Source organism: Myripristis murdjan, chromosome 2 (assembly GCF_902150065.1).
Source record: "Myripristis murdjan chromosome 2, fMyrMur1.1, whole genome shotgun sequence".
Taxonomy (NCBI): Eukaryota; Metazoa; Chordata; class Actinopteri; order Holocentriformes; family Holocentridae; genus Myripristis; species Myripristis murdjan.
In genome coordinates, this window is record NC_043981.1 from 19,579,917 (window position 1) to 19,597,667 (window position 17,751).

Genomic DNA, 17,751 nt, shown 5'->3' on the forward strand with positions numbered 1-17,751 from the left:
AGCGTTTCAAAAGGAACAGAACCTCAGTGTGAAACACAGGACAGAGACTCAAAAAGGACAAAACTACAAACATCACCCAAAAGCACCAAAAATAATGATAATGATAATAATAAATACAAAGTAGAGTACATATAAAGTGCTGAGTAGTTAACTTGAAAAGCGCTCAGTTAAATTTACTAAGAATTTCTGTGTGGAAATTATTAACTCCATTTGTTTGTTTTTTAAGCAAACAGCAGGCCGACAGTGTCTGAGTGTTACCTGGCGCTCCGCTCTGCAGCTCTGCGGCTCCCTGTGAGCTCTCTGACCGCTCAGCCTGTTGTTTTTCTGTCTGCTGCCGTCGGTGGGAGGAGCAGAGAGCAGCACAGATAGCACAGCTGAGCCAAACCGGCCGGACGGCTCAGATTACTGGATTATGGCCTCCCGCCCGGTGACGTCATGGGGTGGGCGGCCAGGAGTCGGTGTGCGTCCGTTCATAAAACAGAAGCAAAACCTCCAAACTGAGGCTGAGCTTTCCACCGAGGTGAGGCTGGTCACAGCTGATTCATCATCATCAGCTTCATCGTTTTCTTTATTTAAAACGCTGGAAAAGGAGAGGAACTCTTATTCTCAGTGATGATGAGGTGACATACAAAACAGAGACACAACTAAAATCAAATAGCAGTAAAAGAAGAACACACGGCTGTGTCGATTAAAAACAAGGTAAAAATAGCTACAAAGTAAAAGTGTAGGAATTGACAGTGAGATAAATAAATAAATCAACGGTAACAAGAATAATTTAAAAAAAATTAAAAGCAATGACAGTACAGTCAATAAGCTTGTATTATTTTCTCCTTCACTACTTTTTAAATCAGACCCATTGCAGAGAACAAATACTCAGTGGCAGTCTGTGGGACCTTTCACAATAAAAGCTCAGTCAGCAAAGATGAGAAGAGGAACCTGCTTCTACTTTGTTGGTTCTACTTTTTGTCATTTCTAAAGTTTACAATAAAAGGTGCACTGGGAAAAACTGCAACCAGGACCATGTAGACTCAACTGGCAAATATGTCTGGAGATGAGACCCAAGTAGACTCAACCATCACATGATGTTCTTGTTCCACATGTGTCAGTTTTTCTCAGAATTTCCAGGAACCCTTTCTCTTCTCTCTCCTTCGCAATTTGGTGACTTTATCATCTCAGAATTTTCGATTTTTTTCTGATAAATTTGTGATTTTTTTTCATAAATTTGTGTTTTTTTCCCCCCATAAATTTACCCGTTAACCTCAGAGAATATCCCAGATTTTGCTCATAAATTTAATCTCGGAAATTTTTCTCTAATATCACCCGCCCCCTCCCCTGACACTCCGCCCTGAGGTTACTGGTTTGTTGCACAATTATGAAGAAATACTTTGGCTCTTTTATTCTTCTGTGTGTGTGGCTTTAAATTTTCCCTTTTGTTTAAAAAAAAAAAAAAAAAAAAAAAAAAAAAAAAATCCGCAGTGCAGCCAATCATAAAGAGGAGCGACACTGGAGAGTCTTTATATCAGACAGAGTTACAGGACGGACCTCTCCGTCCTCCTCCTCCTCTGACTCCTCTCCTTCAGCCCTGATGCTGCTGCCGCTCTGCCTCGCCGTCTTCCTCTCTCCGGTTCTTCCGCAGGAGATGAACGACACCTCCAAGCTGCTGGCGGAGGGGTCCGAGCAGTGTTCCACCTGCGAGTTCCGGGAGCACAGCAGACTCATGCGGCTGCACAGCATCAAGTCTCAGATCCTGAGCATCCTGCGGCTGGAGCAGGCGCCCAACATCAGCCGCGACATGATCCGCCAGCTGCTGCCCAAAGCGCCGCCGCTCACGCAGCTCCTGGATCAGTACGATCCGCGCGTGGAGGACGAGGACCTCGCCACGACCGAGACCATCATCACCATGGCCACCAAGCGTGAGTTAAAGAGGAAAAGTATCTGTTAAATATGTGCGTAACGCGGTGCCAAAGTCCGTGCATAAAATCTGCATAAAGTTGGTGTCCGTGCACCTGCAGCTGTCTGAGAGGACTGGGCTTGTCAGAGTGGGGCCCCCAGGGGTCCCCGAGGGGGTCCTCAGCCAAATGAGGAACACTTTCATCTCAGCATAATTTAATTCACAAGATATGTTTTCCAGTACAAAACACATAAGAGATTATTAACTTTAAGCTGCCATTTATTCATGTTGAAGTATTCCATATGTCAATTTAATACGCAACAAAATTAAAAATTCAGGATCGACAGGCAAAATTACTTCAGATGGGGGTCCGAGGCTCAGTGAAAGTCAGTTTTGGGGTCCGGGTCAGGAGACTGTGACACGCGGACATTTAGATTCACTCATATTTCCATAAATGTCTGTGCTTGAGGGGGTTATATATTTTGGGAAAATGTTGCTACCTGGAATTTATTCGAGAATACCCGAAAAACAAGTTTGATTCATCCATTAAATCGCACTTTTTACTCGTAATAGTCCGATGATTCCTGTCTTCAGCTCCGACACATCAGGGACGGACCTGTCAGTGTGGAAACGACACACTGACCCTTCCAGTTAAACCAGTGATTTAGTGTCAAATCTTAAAATCCCATTTTGGCAAAATGAAGTGAGTGAAATGAAAAAATCTGACGCTGTCATTGAAGTTTTACCGGTTTCAGTAATTTTCCAAAATGTCAGCATCTTTCAGCACGTTGATCTTATTTGTAATAAAATATGTTGCATAACTCAAATTGCCATTGCCTTGATAGCAGACGGAATCAGGCTGATTTTTCTGCTGCCATCAGGAAAATCACACTTGATTCACACATTTTGGAAACAAGCTGATTTGAAATTTAAAGTGTAGGCCTACTTATTTTTTATCTGGAAAATCTAAAACTCTGCCAGAGGAAATTACTTACATTTTTGAGGAGATAAAGCAGGTATATAATGGCTAATGTAAAGTATAATATTGATTTTTTTTTTTTTTTTTTTTTTTATGTGTAACTGATCAGTATGTATATACTGATGCACTTTTTATCCATGTTAGTGTATTAGTAAGCTGCTGATGGTGATATTAATATTTATTATAATTTATTTCTGTAACTATTTTCAAAGCTAAGCATTTTATTTTTTATTAATAAATAAATAAAATAAAATAATTATGAATTATGACATAGGACAGTAACAGGGTGGCTACATATTTTTCATTAACAGAAAATGTAAAAATTAACACTTAATAACCAAGAAAAGTAGACTAAAGAAATTAAAGATGACAAAGAGAGAAGTAGTTATTAATAAATAAATAAATAAATAAATAAAATAAGGTAAAACATAAAAAATGCTTGCAAACAAATATAATTTTATCTGGAAAAAAGAAAAGTGAAGGATTGCAATTGAGTGGAGGATAGCAGCAAGACAGTCACATTAAAAAATGTAAAAATGAAACACTTTATAACCAAGAAAAATTGAATAAAGAACTGAAGGATGACAAGGATGCTTGCAATTAACTATAATTTTATCTGGAAAAAAAGAGAAGTGAAGGATTTCACAAAAATAAATTAAATAAAACAGTAACAGGACAATTGAATTTTTAACAGAGACAGAGACATTAGAAACAACTAAATAAATAAATAAAAAAGAAGGCTTGCAACCAAATCCAATTTATTAGAAATAAAAAAGAAGGACTTAAACACCCCATGAAAGGGACTCTGATTTTCTTGATTTGATGTACTTCCTGTTGAAAAAGGAAGTTGGGGACAGGACATGGTGCAGGGAAGGATCGTTCTCAAATGCAGCCTAATGGGAGGGAAACAGACTTTTGAAGGGACAGGTGGATGAGAGAGGATGTTTAAAGATTTGTCAAGGTTTTATTGATTGAAATTTTAATTTGCAGCCACTGGTGCAGGATGATGTCACTGTTTTACAGGAAGTAGAGGTCATGTGGCGTCATTTCATGGGAACTTTAACAACAAAGAAAATTTAAACTAAAGAAAGCAGCATTACAAAATTTAATAACAGCAACAGTATCCAAAGCGATCAAAAATGCTAACAGGAAAGCTAAGATTTTTTTTACATTGAATGAAAAATGTCTTCTAGCCAATCCGATCGCACAGGACGACCTGGCCTCCTGCTGCCTGTTCAGCCTCAGCCCGAAGATCCAGCCCAAGAACATCCTGAGTGCTCAGCTGTGGGTTCACCTGCGGCCAGCCGACGTCGTCACCACCGTCTTCCTGCAGATCTCGCGGCTGAAGCCTGGCAAGGAGGGTAACAACACGCGCGTCCGCATCCGCTCGCTCAAGATCGACACGGATGCAGGCGCTGGCTCCTGGCAGAGCATTGACATCAAGTCCCTGCTACAGGCATGGCTGCGGCAGCCCGAGACCAACTATGGCATCGAGATCAACGCCTACGACTCCCGAGGAGAGGACCTGGCTGTCACGTCGGCCGAGCCCGGGGAGGAGGGCCTGGTGAGTGCTGGGCTGGATGGTGCTTTAAAGGCATACTCCAACATTTTGAGCAAAATCCCCTTTTTCCATCTTTGAGAGTTGCTGTAAACTTTATTTGATGGAGCTAGGCTAATGACTCCCATTGACGTCAAGTCTTTATGCTAAGCTAAAAGGAAATGCTACCCATAGGAACTGAACTACTGGATGTCCAGAGGTGGAAATGGTTTCCAACATCTGGTTTCAGTCTGGGGAAGTTGGGAAAACTGTATATTTGCTGAAACATTGGAGTATTCCTTTAAAGAATTGGTCTCCTTGTACACCTGTCGATACTCTGTGTTGATTGTTCTGCTGCTCCAAAATCTGTGGATGAGCCAAGCAGCACAGACTCAACCCAACTGTGAACCTGGATTAAATGTGGTTTATCTGCGTAATCCAACCTTTAGTTTGTGACTGTATGTTTCCTTCGCAGCAACCCTTCATCGAGGTGAAGATCCTCGACAGCTCCAAGAGATCCCGCCGTGACTCGGGCCTCAACTGCGACGAGGAGTCGGTGGAGACGCGATGCTGCCGCTACCCGCTCACCGTTGACTTTGAGGAGTTCGGCTGGGACTGGATCATCGCACCCAAACGCTACCGGGCCAACTACTGCTCAGGAGAGTGTGAGTACATGCACCTGCAGAAGTACCCGCACACCCATCTGGTGAACAAGGCCAACCCCCGGGGCACGGCGGGGCCCTGCTGCACGCCCACCAAGATGTCGCCTATCAACATGCTCTATTTCAACCGCAAGGAGCAGATCATCTACGGGAAGATCCCGTCCATGGTGGTCGACCACTGTGGCTGCTCCTGACGGGGCAGGCGCAGAGTTTTAAGGGGAACCTGGGACTCGGTGTCAACTTCCAGAAGCTATATTTCCACTCAGTGCCCACAGAGACATCTGTAATGTTGCAAAAAGTAAAACATAAATCAGGTGCAGTTGTTTTCTGTTGGCTGGGTTGAAGTGAAAGTGTAAATCTGCTCCCTAATTGTCAACAAAAGAAAAAGGTCCATAAAAAAATAAGAAATATTTTTACACCAATTGATTTGTATGGGGAAAGTATTTCTTTAGGCAATGTTGGCCTCAACCGTTTCAGCTGAAGACAAAAACACTTCAGTTTCCTTCACATCAGTTTGTAAAAGACCTTTAAAAATATTCAAAGAAGGGAGCACTGCTAAGGTGATAACATTTTGTAGCTCGTCCCATACCCAAAGTGCATAAAAGGAGAGGTTTCTGAGTGCACCATAAAAGAATGCAACTATGATCTAGTACTTTACTTGCTTGGATGTAAAACCAACAGGCATGACATCTCTGGAACTTGAGGTGTTCAGATATTTTGCAAAGACTGCAAAGCCACAATTTGCTGCTTATTCCACCACCAGACCAACAGGGCCTGGTCAGTATCTCAGACACTGAAATCTGATTAACCTTTTGGGGAATGATGTGTTTTTACATCGATATCCAGTATACACAAAATGAAACTGATCTGCCCACCAGAGCGCCACCGACAGGTAGATTAGTTCTATGCTTCCTGTCTCTCTGTGGACGATGCCATGTTTGAAAAAAAAATGAACCAACTGGGTCCACCAAGAACTACTTTGACAGGGTTCTGTATAGATCCTTTTTTGTTGTTGTTGTTAAAGTTCTTGGAAGAACCATTGCCTCAAACAACTTTTTTGATGGGTCTTTGACATACCTTTAGTGATGCTTTGAAGAATCATTTTTTAAATGGGTCTTCAATGAACTGTGAAAGGTTCTTTGTGGAATCAGAAATGGTTCTATAGCCCCAATATGATGAACTATTCTTTGGTTCCAGTCGACACCTTTATTATACCTTTAAGAAATGTTATTTCTATATATCTTTTCCCTCATCTTTGAAGAACAATTATAGGTTCATTGAAGAACCAAGGTCTGAAAGGAACTGTAAATGGTTCTCCTGTGGCATCACTCAAGAATCATGTTTAGTTCCAGTTTGCACATTTATCTTTCTGTGTGTAATAAATCAGAAATAGACAAAAATAATCTGAAAATTTGATTTTAAAAATGTCAATCAGCAATGTCTCACAAACACCACATACACAAAAAAAATTATACCATATTTCACATTAATTGAAGATATTGTTTTGGTTTGGCAAAAAGTAGAATTATTGACTATAAAAAAGACTCAATACTGAACAAAATGACTTGTAAAGACTGATTTTTTTGTTGCAAGATAGATCAATGAATTGTGGGTAGATCGGTGAGTAGACAGATTACAGAGCACAATGCAAAGCTCAGCTTCTTCAACAAAACACTGTGTTGTGACGTCCTGTCCTGCGAGGAGAAGCTGGACACTCGTCCTGCCGTGACCCTCAACAAGAACAAACCCTGCAGGGCTCCTTTACATGTGTGCCCTTATTTTGAAAACATGAACCAAATGACTTCAAACTGACAATTCCCCCTTCCTCGCCTCAACACTTGTTTGCAAACTCCTTGCTGTGAGCAGTTTTCAAGGCGATGAAGGGAAAGACAAATGTTCCCACATTGTAAGGGTGCAAGCTGGGTGAGGCTGGGTGCAGATGTGCCTTTATTTTTCTGTCAGAACAGGCAGTGCCGGAATGACACAATTTGTGTTGTGCATGATCAAAATACACTGCAAAAAATGCTGAACTCCACAAGGGTATTTATCTTGTATTTCAACTTGTCACGTGACACTTTACTCAAAAGCAACATTTCTAATCTTTCGGGTGGATTGCCATGAAATTTGTTTAGCGCATTCATGCTCCTCAGAGGATGAACCCTGTCAGCTTCACTGACCTAATAACCTTTCCCCTAGGGCCACCATCCGACTACAATGTCACAAGATATCCTGAACTGTCAGTAGTGGATTGGCATGATATTTAGGGTTTACATTCATGCTTCCACAAGGAAAATTCCTCTTGAATGTGGTGACAATTACCCCATTACCCTTTTCTTCGAGCACCAAGCTCAGGCCAAACATGCGACTCGTACACAACATATCTCTATGAGGACCCTGTGTCCATCTGGTTTTAACATGCTACATTTCAGGTATCCTGATCATAAGTGGACAGCGTTAAATACAAGTGGAAATGACCACAGAGATGCATTGGGGGATGTAATAACTCAAACCACTCACCGAGGTTGTCCAGGACAATTTTTACCATATATGTCTGTAATGTAAACGCTGACGTGTCCTGATGCATCCCAGACAAGAACACAGTGAAGGAAGTGATGCAGACAGTGAGGGAATCTGAACGCAACTGGTCTAAGACACCTTGGAGAGGACAACAGGTGTGAACGACAATGTGTAGTGGCTGGTCACTTGTGTTTAATTCAATTCAATTCAGTTCAATTCAATTTTATTTGTAAAGCGTCAAATCATAACAGAAGTTATTTCAAGGTACTTTACAGAGACCTAGCAAATTTTGGCTCATTCCATGAACCAAAATCTCCCCCAAGAGCAAGCACAGGGCAACAGTGGCGCCAAAGAAGTACTTTTAGCAGGGATAAAACGTCAGGCAGTAATTTGTTAATCATATCTGTGCTCCCCAGAGAATTAATCCTTTCAGTTTTGGTGTCACCATTACCTTTTCTCTAGAGCCACTCTTAGGCCAAAATGTCAAATTTGATATCTTACAATCTATTGGTGAGCAAATTGCCATGACATTTAGTGTATATGTTCATGCTTCTCAGATGATGAACCCGTAGCGCCACCGTCAGGCCAAAACGTCACAAGATACCACTGGATGTGATTTGTGGATTGCCACGATATTTGGTGAGTGAATTCATGCTCCACAAAGGAAGATTCCTCTTGATACTGACCACCCCGTCACTTTTCCTCTACACCCACCTGAAGGCAAAAGTGTAAAATTTGATTTATTCGAATATTTTGCAGTGATTGCCACGTAAATTTGAAGCCACATTCATGCTCTGCAGAGGACGAGCCCTGTCAACTTTGGTGGAATCGTGACCTTTCCCCTTTAGCGCCATCCTCAGGACAAAATGTACAAACCTTGTTTTCCCACAACTTGCAGTGTTCACCTCTTCCAGAAAAATGCAGCTTCTTGTGAGACATTTAACTGGCTGTTTATTTAAGATATGAGTCACCATTTTGTGACATCAGAGATACCATATTGACTTGCAGCAGGAGACATTTCTTAAACCCAGTGCTGTATTTTGGACAAAGAAATTAAATTAATCAATTGAGTAATTAATTAATTAATTAAAATTAATTTAAATAAAATAAAATAATATAGGTTTGCATATAACCAAATACTTTGCATTTAGCTTCATATTCAATACTAAAATCCCTCTGCCAGTGGGATGAAATTGTATATTTTTAGCCTTTATTCTTTTTTTAGTTAACTTTATTGTATGTTTCTACTGTTGCTGCTGGAACACCAGAATTTCCCTGGTTGGGATCAATAAAGTATATCTATCTATCTATATCTATCTATCTATGAAATAACCCCACTTGTTTCCTATGCAATTGTTTCTGTAATTTTTCAGCAAGTGGAATTATTTCATGCTGCTGGTAGATTTGAACACTGAAGATGAGACTAAATGATTTGATAACATGGAGATTTTTTTTTTTTTTTTTTTTTTTTTTTGCAATGCTAAAGTGTAAAGGTTCAATATCCATTGAAAACAGTGGTGGGCTGAGGGGGCAGCCCTGCCTTTTCACACAAAATGACACCTGGATGGAAACAAGTGGGATTATCTCATCCCACTGGCAGATTATTGACCTTGTTTGAAGAAAAACAAGATCTGAACAGTGAAGACAAGACTGAAGGACCTGTGAAGTTTTTTTCCTTCAGCGTCCAGGAGCACAGAGGGGGTTGTGATCATGATTTGCAGATGTCCCGTCCTGTTGTTGTGGATCACAGATGTGGTTCCTGACCCAAACGTCCTCTGTTTGCTGTTGGGACTGAGTGTTCTGCCGTGACACAGTTTCAGGTTTGTGTTCTTGATGTGAACTTTAGTTAACTTTTTCAGTCAGAACACTGCAAAAAAATGTCCATTCTGACAAGTTATCTGGTATCATAATCAGTTTTGAACTCTGCTTTCCTTTAATAAATGTTAAAAATAAATCTTCATCTTCATCGCTTGGCTTCAGATACAGATGAAACTATATGGCTGGTTTGCATTGGAAATAAATAACCTAAATGAAAACATTAAAAAAAAAAACCTCTCTTTCTAATTGTCTTCTTTTAAGACTCAGTCCTGCATTAAATGATTTGGTAAGACTGATTTTGAAGAGCAGCCATGTTGAAATGTTGACCCACTGTTAGAAATCCAGTGATAAATGCTTACATTATGATGCTTATATTGTAATATTTATGAAACAAGTTGTTTTACCTTGTGAATAAGGGAACTTTTCTCACCTTATTGTTAGACATTTTTGTTCTGCTTTAAGAGACATTGTTTTCAGGGTTCAGTTCCAGACTGAATGACTTTTAGGATTTGTATTTTTGTAATTTTGGTGAAGCCCAGAGCTGCTGATGAGTGATTGGGGGTTTCATTGGACTCTTGTTATTATTTATCTTTAGTGACGGCGACCTCGTGGGTAGGGTCTTCAGCCTCTGTTCACTCACAGAGTAAGAACTTGAATTCACTATTTGTCCAAATTAAATTTCACTGAACTGAAAGACTGCGAGACTAAAGACTCGCTGATGGAGTCTGGTGGTTTGTTGCTCTTGTGTGAGACGTCATTCGTCTGATGTGGCTCGGAGTGGAGATGTTATTCCTCACATGAAGCAGCAGCCATTGCATCATTCTGCTTACAGCACCGGGGGAGGTCGTAGAGTTGTGTTGAAGACGAGGATGACTTCCTGCTGGGAGAGCAGAGCAAACTGAGCCGACAGTCTGAGCGAACAGACGGGCCTGGAGCCTTTATTTCATGTTTGGAGGTGCCTGGATTCAATCTGATGTTCAGGTGTCGAACGTTCACAAAAACACAAAGGAAGGAGTGAAATTCTCTTCCACTTTGAGTTAGGAAAACTCCTGAGGCAGTTCTAAGTTCTGTTCTTTTGAGAACTGAGTGGGATTCATGACAGGGTGGGTCAGCCTTTAAAAAATTGCTGTGGGTTATTAAATCCTTCAAGCTTTCAAATATTCAGTAATCTCATGGAACCTGGGGAAAAGGTGGCTGGATTTTAGATTTTTTTTTCAGCAAAAACAAGATCCAAAACAAAATAAATAAATAAATAAATAAATAAAGATTGCATAATGTAAATAATATATATGAACACACAGCAGGGAGGCAACAGTGTCTGGAGGCGGGCTCTCTGACCTCTGGCCGTAAATGCAAATGAGCATTTAGGGTTTTAATTCTTGAGTGGAAGGGCTCTGATCCTGCATAGCATGGCACTAACACTGCAGAGGTTGAGGGTTTAATTCCCACTGAGGCCTCCCACATATCACAGCAGATAAAAACTGCTTAGGACACCTGGTGTGTGTGTGTGTGTGTGTGTGTGTGTGTGTGTGTGTGTGTGTGTGTGTGACCTCGGCCAGACCAAACTGTGTGACTTCTCAGTAAAGGCCTGTAGAGGCAGATGCAATGTAATTTGTTCGGACTGGACTTTTTAATTGTTTTATTTTTCGACCTAAAATACTGTACCCATAATTTATCTGGCTGCATGCACTGATTTAAAAAAAATAACCGTATGAAAAAATGAATAGGAAAATGATATGTACTATACTAAAGGAATACTGATATACGTGATAGAAAGAGAAAACTATCTTAAATCCTCTATAAATGCGCTAATGAGCCCATATAGATATAGTGCAGTATTTTTCTTTTCATAATGGTACAATATATACAGATGTAAATAATATACAGGCCGGATTTCACACTTGCAGAACACAGCAGTGATTAAAAAAAAAAAAAAAAAAAAAAAAAAAAAGGACTAAAACTGAGAAAGACATAATTTCTGTTCTTTTTTTTTTTTTTTTTTTTTTTTTTTTTAATTGGAAGTGAAAAAGTGTCTGACAACGTTGAAAAAAACCCTGCCAATTATATAGTTTTACAACAGTTTGGTTTGGGATTCAACATTTTTGCGTAAATTATTAAATTTTTTCCTATTTCCACACTCTGGATCAAAATGCACAAAAACAAGAAGCGTATTTTTTCGAAAGTGTGTAAGTTTAGGTTTCAGTAATAAAGCAGTCCAGCTGCTTTCGCTTTCTCTGAAAACACGTGGTTCGCTCCGGCTGTTCTGTTTACCTGCCTCTCTCCCTGGATTAGCCGACGTTACATTGAGTTTAATAATCCATCAATAATTTCAACACATAATTTGACACACACAGGGTCCATGCTGATATAATTACATGCATATATCTGTGGTTATACTCAGACTAAGCTCTTTTTAATTAAAAGCCCCCATACCGTGTTTGTTTTGAGTGGGAGAATGGGTTAACTGTCAGAAGAGCCAACGGTCTGTATTCTGATTGGCTATCGTAATTGAAGGGCGGGGTCTTGCTATGACTCCTAAGCGTTTATTGGATAACGTCACTTCCGTACAGTAGACGGACTTGAGCAACAGTAAAGAAAACCCTGTCAGCCAGGGCCACAAGCTGCAGGAGAAACGTCTGGAAATAAAGCATAATTTCTGTTAGGGATTATCATCACGCCCTCAGATTAAAAGGTAAGTTTAAGTGCTTGTGTGTGTACAGAATGACAGCATTTGCACTGGACTGGAGCTGCGTTACGTGGCGTTTTGTCTTGTGGCGACCAAGTCGTGCCAAACTGTAGACAGAAATTTGGCAATTTAATTCTTCGTGAGCTGTCAACATAAACTCAACTCGTAGAAAACAAGTTGAATCCTTTATGAATTATTACCTGACACTGATAAATTCGGCATAGATACAGAACAGCAAACAGCGTCTGCTCATTAATACTTGTAACTTTTATAGTTGTTTAGTCTTTATTTTTTGACGACTTTAATGGCGAACCAGAGCTTGAAGTTGACATTTTACAGGAAGAAGTGCACTCTGGAGGATTATATGTATGAGCCGAATTGACAGGTGGAGGTTGGTGATTCAGAAAAGCTGATGTATTTTGTTCTAGCAGGTGTACACGACTGCCGATACACACAGAGGCAGTAAAACATCAGATTTTTGAATGTTGCTTTGTTAAACGGAACTTTTCTAGGTCATTACGCGGGTTGCACTGACGATTTTTCAAAGAGCTGCAACATTTTTGGGGGAGCAAATGTAGAAAGGTAGATTCCTATGCCAATTCAGCTTCAGAGCAGCCCTACTGACAGTAAATGCGAAAATGTAGAATTGAGTTTCCCAAACATTTGAATGTCAGTGAAAACAGAGTAAATAGATCCACAGCAATCTGCAGGTTCCTAGAAGGTTCCTGTTGTCCGGATGCAGCTGACGCAGAGCCAGGGAAGTGAAACCTAAGATGCCAGCCCTCATCCTCACTCTCACTCTCTCTCTCTCACACTGTGTTGTCGTCCAGTGACTGGAATATGAATGAGCTTAAACTACACCACGTTTTGCTGTAGGACCCCCTGCAGGCCCCCACACCTCACTTTGGAAACCACTGGGGGAGCTTTTCTACAGGAATATGAGCACACCTTTTTTTCCCTCATGCAGAAGCCCAAATAATCGTATTTAAAATCCAAATTACAGCATGTATGCAAAAAAAACAAAAAAACAAAACAACAACAACAACAACAGCAACAACAAAAATCAGTATAAATAGAGAAGAAATGACATTAAGTTACATCAGTTGAAAAATCTCATGTCCAGATTAAATAATGAGTAGCTCGGTGTTATGTTCTAATTTGATGCCAGCAGAGATTGGGTTTCGTTTGTTGTGAAGTGGCAGATTTCCCACTTCAGATCCGGTTCTGTCAGTTTGAACAGGCCTCTGTTTTCAGCTGAGTGATCAGTTCATCTGTGCTTCAACAACTACAAGATTGATTGGCTGATGAGTCAACTGACAGAAATTAATTGATTATAATTTGATAATTATGGTCGAAAGGTCTTATTTTACTCTCTGATCAAAATTCACTTTTTCTTTTATTTTTAAAATTTTTTAAAAATATTACCATCATTCTTCTAATTTTTTTTACAGCTCTTGTAATTTAATCTAAATATATAATTGCAAAAATGTTCTTGAATGTTCTTGTATTTTTTTCCTTTTTTCTTTGCTGATTTCCCTGTCTTTCCCCCTCTTTTTTTTCTTGATTTTGCCAAATTTGCTGCTCATTTCCTACATTTTTTTCCTTGTCTCCTGCATATTTTTGGGTCATTTCTTGCTATTTTATTGTTCATTTTCCAGTCTTTTTTGCTGTTGTTTTGCTGTTTCTCCTGCCCTTTTTCTCTCTCTTTTTTTTTTTATGAATTAAAAAAAATATATTCTGGTCATTTCAAGACAACATTTGATGACGTCACCTCTGTCTCTGATCACCTTCCATCAGATTTAGGCTTCATTTTAACACTCCTGTTAAAACGATTAAGTGATTAAGCGAGTCCTGACAGTTTCCCTTGTTGCCCACAGGATGGCGCAGTGGTGCCAGCTGCAGATGCTGGACTCCAAGTACCTGGAGCAGGTGGACCAGCTGTACGACGACTCCTTCCCCATGGACATCAGACAGTACCTGAGCAAGTGGATCGAGAGCATCGACTGGTAAGACGCACTCGACTCCTCCCCTCGTCTCAGGCTCGGTGTCGTTTCTTTTCTGCAGGAAAGAGACTCTGCATCCTGCTTCCTCTCAGAGAAAATATGAGTAAGTAAGTGAAGCTTAATATATGGAGCACACAGTGACAACGTGCCTCACACACAAGGAAAATAAAAAGAAATGCATAGAAAAAAGAAAAACATAAAAATCTACATAGCAGAGCACAGACAGTGAAGATAAAGATCTCTGATAGAGATCTCTGGAAAGTCCCGCCTATAAAAATGAGTCTTGAGAAGTGTGTGAAAGCGTGTAAAAGTGTGTGAAAGTGTGTGAAAGTGCATGGAGTTGAGCAGGAAAGAAGTAGTCAAATAACTCTTTAACTGCGCCCAACACTCACCTTTCCCTCTGTTGCGCATTTCTTTAATAGCCTAGTTTTTTCACAATAAAACACTTGCCAAATAAGAAATGGATCAGGATATCATCCTTTTTTTTTTTTTTTTTTTAAATGAACACGAGATTGGATTTGCCCACTCAGTGATCTGCAACTACAAAAACTGAACCAACACATTATGCTTTTTAATCGTTCTAGTATTGTCTTTTATTGAAACCTTATTTATGCAGTGAAGTTGTGCTGAGATTAAAGATTAAAGATTATACTACTATATATAAAATTGGCACCTTGAATAAAAAAAGCAATTCAAAGCAATTAAATACAGTCCAAATAAAAAGCTATACCTTGATAATGATAATGTATAAAAAAGATTTTAACAATCATGTAAGTGCGTGCATCAGTTAAACCCTGTGCACTCTGTAAGCTAGGATTTAACTGCAGTACTAGTAGTAGTGTCAGTGGTAGTTGTATTTAAACTGCAGTATCGGTAGTAGTTGTATATGTTCTGCAGTATCAGCGGTGATGTTGTGTGTACTTCAGGGACACAGTGGCAGTGCAGGATTCTCTGGCCACCGTGCGGTTCCACGACCTCCTGGCTCAGCTGGACGACCAGCACAGCCGCTTCGCCCTGGAGAACAACCTGCTGCTGCAGCACAACATCCGCCGCATCAAGAGGAACCTGCAGGTCAGAGCCGGACCGGACCGGACCGCACCGGACAGAACCGGACAGAACCGGAGTAGACCTGACCAGACTAGACCGAACCAAACAGACAAGACCACACCAAACAGAACCAGACTAAACTGGACCAGAAGCAGACCGAACCGGACCAACTTAAACCAGACCTGAACTGACTTAACAGACCAAACAAAACCAAACCAGATCAGAACAGACCAGACCAGACCAGACCAGATCAAACTATGCTTTAACAAACCAGACCAGATTAGACCAGAAATGACAAACCAGACCAGATCAAACTATGCTTTAACAAACCAGACCAGACCAGACCAGAACTGACCAGGTGAGACCAGATCAAACCGGACCAGACCAGAACACCAAGTCTGATTTGAGCTGAACCATACAGACCAGACCAGACCAGACCAGCTCCACGTGTCTGATCTGAGGGCGGTCAGAGGTTTTTTTTTTTTTTTTATTGGTCACTCAGCAGAACACCCTGCCAGGACACAGCACTCCATACACATCAGGTGTGTGTGTTGTGTCTTTTGTGTGTGTGGCAGGACCGGTTCCAGGAGGACCCCGTCCACATGGCCATGATCATCTGCAGGAACCTGAAGGAGGAACGCAAGATCCTGGGCAACGCCAAGAGCACCGAGGTAACACTCGTCGTCATTTCGTAAGAAAAGAGCCAAAGTCTGATGTGACGTGATCAGAATCCAGGCTCTTCAGCTCAGAAAATAAAAAACCCAAAGTATTAATTTGATCAAGATATGAAGGGAGAAAAGGACGACAATCCGAGCACCTTAGTGAATCTGGAATCAGACGTTTTTATTTAAGAAGTGACTAAAATGATTAATCTGTCATCAAGGTATAATAAACAAATTTTCTGTTGGTTTAACTAATTAGGTGACTTATTGTTTCAATGGCAGACGATATTGTAACTCTTCTTTCTCATCTCCGTCCATCTGCTGCCTATGACCTCTGACCTTTGACCTCTTCACCCTTAGTTGTAATGTCAGCTCATGAAGTGAAGCTCATTCTGCTTGTCTCTGTAGAGCCGTGTCAGCTGAACGTGTAAAATGCAAAGTGTTTTAAATCAGCAGAGTTTACTGTGAAATTCCTGACGTCACCGCGTCGGCAGAAGAGTTAAAAAAGTTAAAAAATCATCTGCTGCTGCTGAAGTTATTTAAAACTGATCAGAAGCTCACGTTAATATGAGCTAATTAGAAGTTAATCCTAATTAGCTGCGTTATCGTGTATAAAGTTGTTGAATAATGTTCAATGCTCAGCTCCTCCTAAAACCGGCGAGCTCTTATTTGAATCCAAATCAAGAGCCACGAGGTGATTTTCACAATTCTTTGATTCATTTTATTTTGAAAAACGACGCCAACAAACTCTTCGGCCCACACCGTGACATCACTGAACGCCACAGCTGTTGCCTTGACAACGGCAACCACCTGGAAATGCTCTGATTTGCTGTGAACTAAAGGCCCACGGTGGCTCTACCCAGTTGAGTGTTTACATGTAGCCATCAGAGACAGTTGGAGGTTTGTGTGTGTGTGTGTGTGTCTGTGTGTGTGTGTGTGTGTGTTGTGGAAAGTCTGAGCTCTGTGCTGTCGGCTCTGCAGGCCGGAGGAGAGGGAACCGTGTCGGCCATGGCGGTGGAGAAGCTGAAGCTGGACAGCAAAGTGAAGGAGATGAAAGAACAAGTCCAGGTGAGAACAGCCGCCACCTTGTTGACAGTCGCTTCAGTAATCGGATTACTCTCTGATGCGCGAGCTGCCATGACAACAGAAAGTCGGTTTTCATCACCGGGTTGAGGAATACTGCGACATTTTGGGCAAAATCCTTCGAGAGCTAGAAAATAACCTCTTTCATACCAAGAAAGGAAGGTATGGACATGTCAATATCGAATACTATAAAAAAGTTATCGATCGGTCCAAATATCAGTGATAAATCGGTCTGACCCTTGACCCCTGGCATGGCTAAAGTGTTCTGAATGGTTGTAAATGTGGTTGTCAGGTGGTGGATCAGAACATCAAGAGCGTGGAGGATCTGCAGGACGAATACGACTTCAAAATGAACACGCTGAAGAACCGAGGTGAGAGGATAAAACTGAGACCCAAAGTTTGGAGGTCAAAACCCACATCAGCAGTTTGGGAGTGATTTTAGCCTCTTTGGGTTGGATTTGAATTGTTTTTAACTCAGGCTCAGTGATTTTTTTTTTTCTCCCTACAATGATCCTGAGGAGGTTTGGCAGAAACACCTGTGTTTTTTCATGGAGAGGTTTGTGCGGTCAAAACCTGATTTTTGCGGCTATGTTGATGTATTTATTTTTATTGTATGTATTTAAATCTCACTGCAGAGAACGAGATGAACGGCATGACGCCCAAGGAGCTGGAGAAGGAGAGGATGACTCTGGGGATGATGTGCTACGAGCTGAAGACAAAGCGGCAGGTAAAACACTTCCCTGAGTTTCCTAAAGGAATGTAAAGGTCAAAAGTCTGGAAAGTTATGGAAAATAAATTTAATTATCTGCAGGTCTGAAAGTGTTTGAGTCAAGTTCAGCGGCTCTTCAGGTTCAGGTTTTTGTCAG

At 40.8% G+C, this 17,751-nt stretch overlaps 2 protein-coding genes across 4 annotated transcripts in view; both read left to right on the forward strand.

The window, feature by feature from the left end:
- The first annotated feature begins 1,639 nt into the window (after nt 1-1,639).
- LOC115370820 (growth/differentiation factor 8-like) lies at nt 1,640-5,317 on the forward strand. Its single transcript, XM_030067982.1, has 3 exons — nt 1,640-1,913; nt 4,064-4,434; nt 4,883-5,317. Exons 1-3 carry the CDS (start codon nt 1,640-1,642, stop codon nt 5,261-5,263), a joined length of 1,026 nt encoding a protein of 341 aa, XP_029923842.1. The 3' UTR covers nt 5,264-5,317.
- Nucleotides 5,318-11,976: 6,659 nt separating this feature from the next.
- Nucleotides 11,977-17,751, forward strand: part of stat1a (signal transducer and activator of transcription 1a) — a 59,526-nt gene continuing 53,751 nt past the window's right edge. For 2 of the 3 annotated variants that reach the window (XM_030067852.1, XM_030067845.1), the window contains exons 1-6: nt 13,969-14,096; nt 15,020-15,164; nt 15,716-15,811; nt 16,784-16,870; nt 17,178-17,256; nt 17,521-17,612. In XM_030067852.1, coding sequence (XP_029923712.1) covers nt 13,969-14,096; nt 15,020-15,164; nt 15,716-15,811; nt 16,784-16,870; nt 17,178-17,256; nt 17,521-17,612 — 627 coding nt within the window. Of the gene's footprint in view, nt 12,097-13,967; nt 14,097-15,019; nt 15,165-15,715; nt 15,812-16,783; nt 16,871-17,177; nt 17,257-17,520; nt 17,613-17,751 lie in introns of those variants that run through there. The other variant, XM_030067838.1, reaches the window with a different exon arrangement.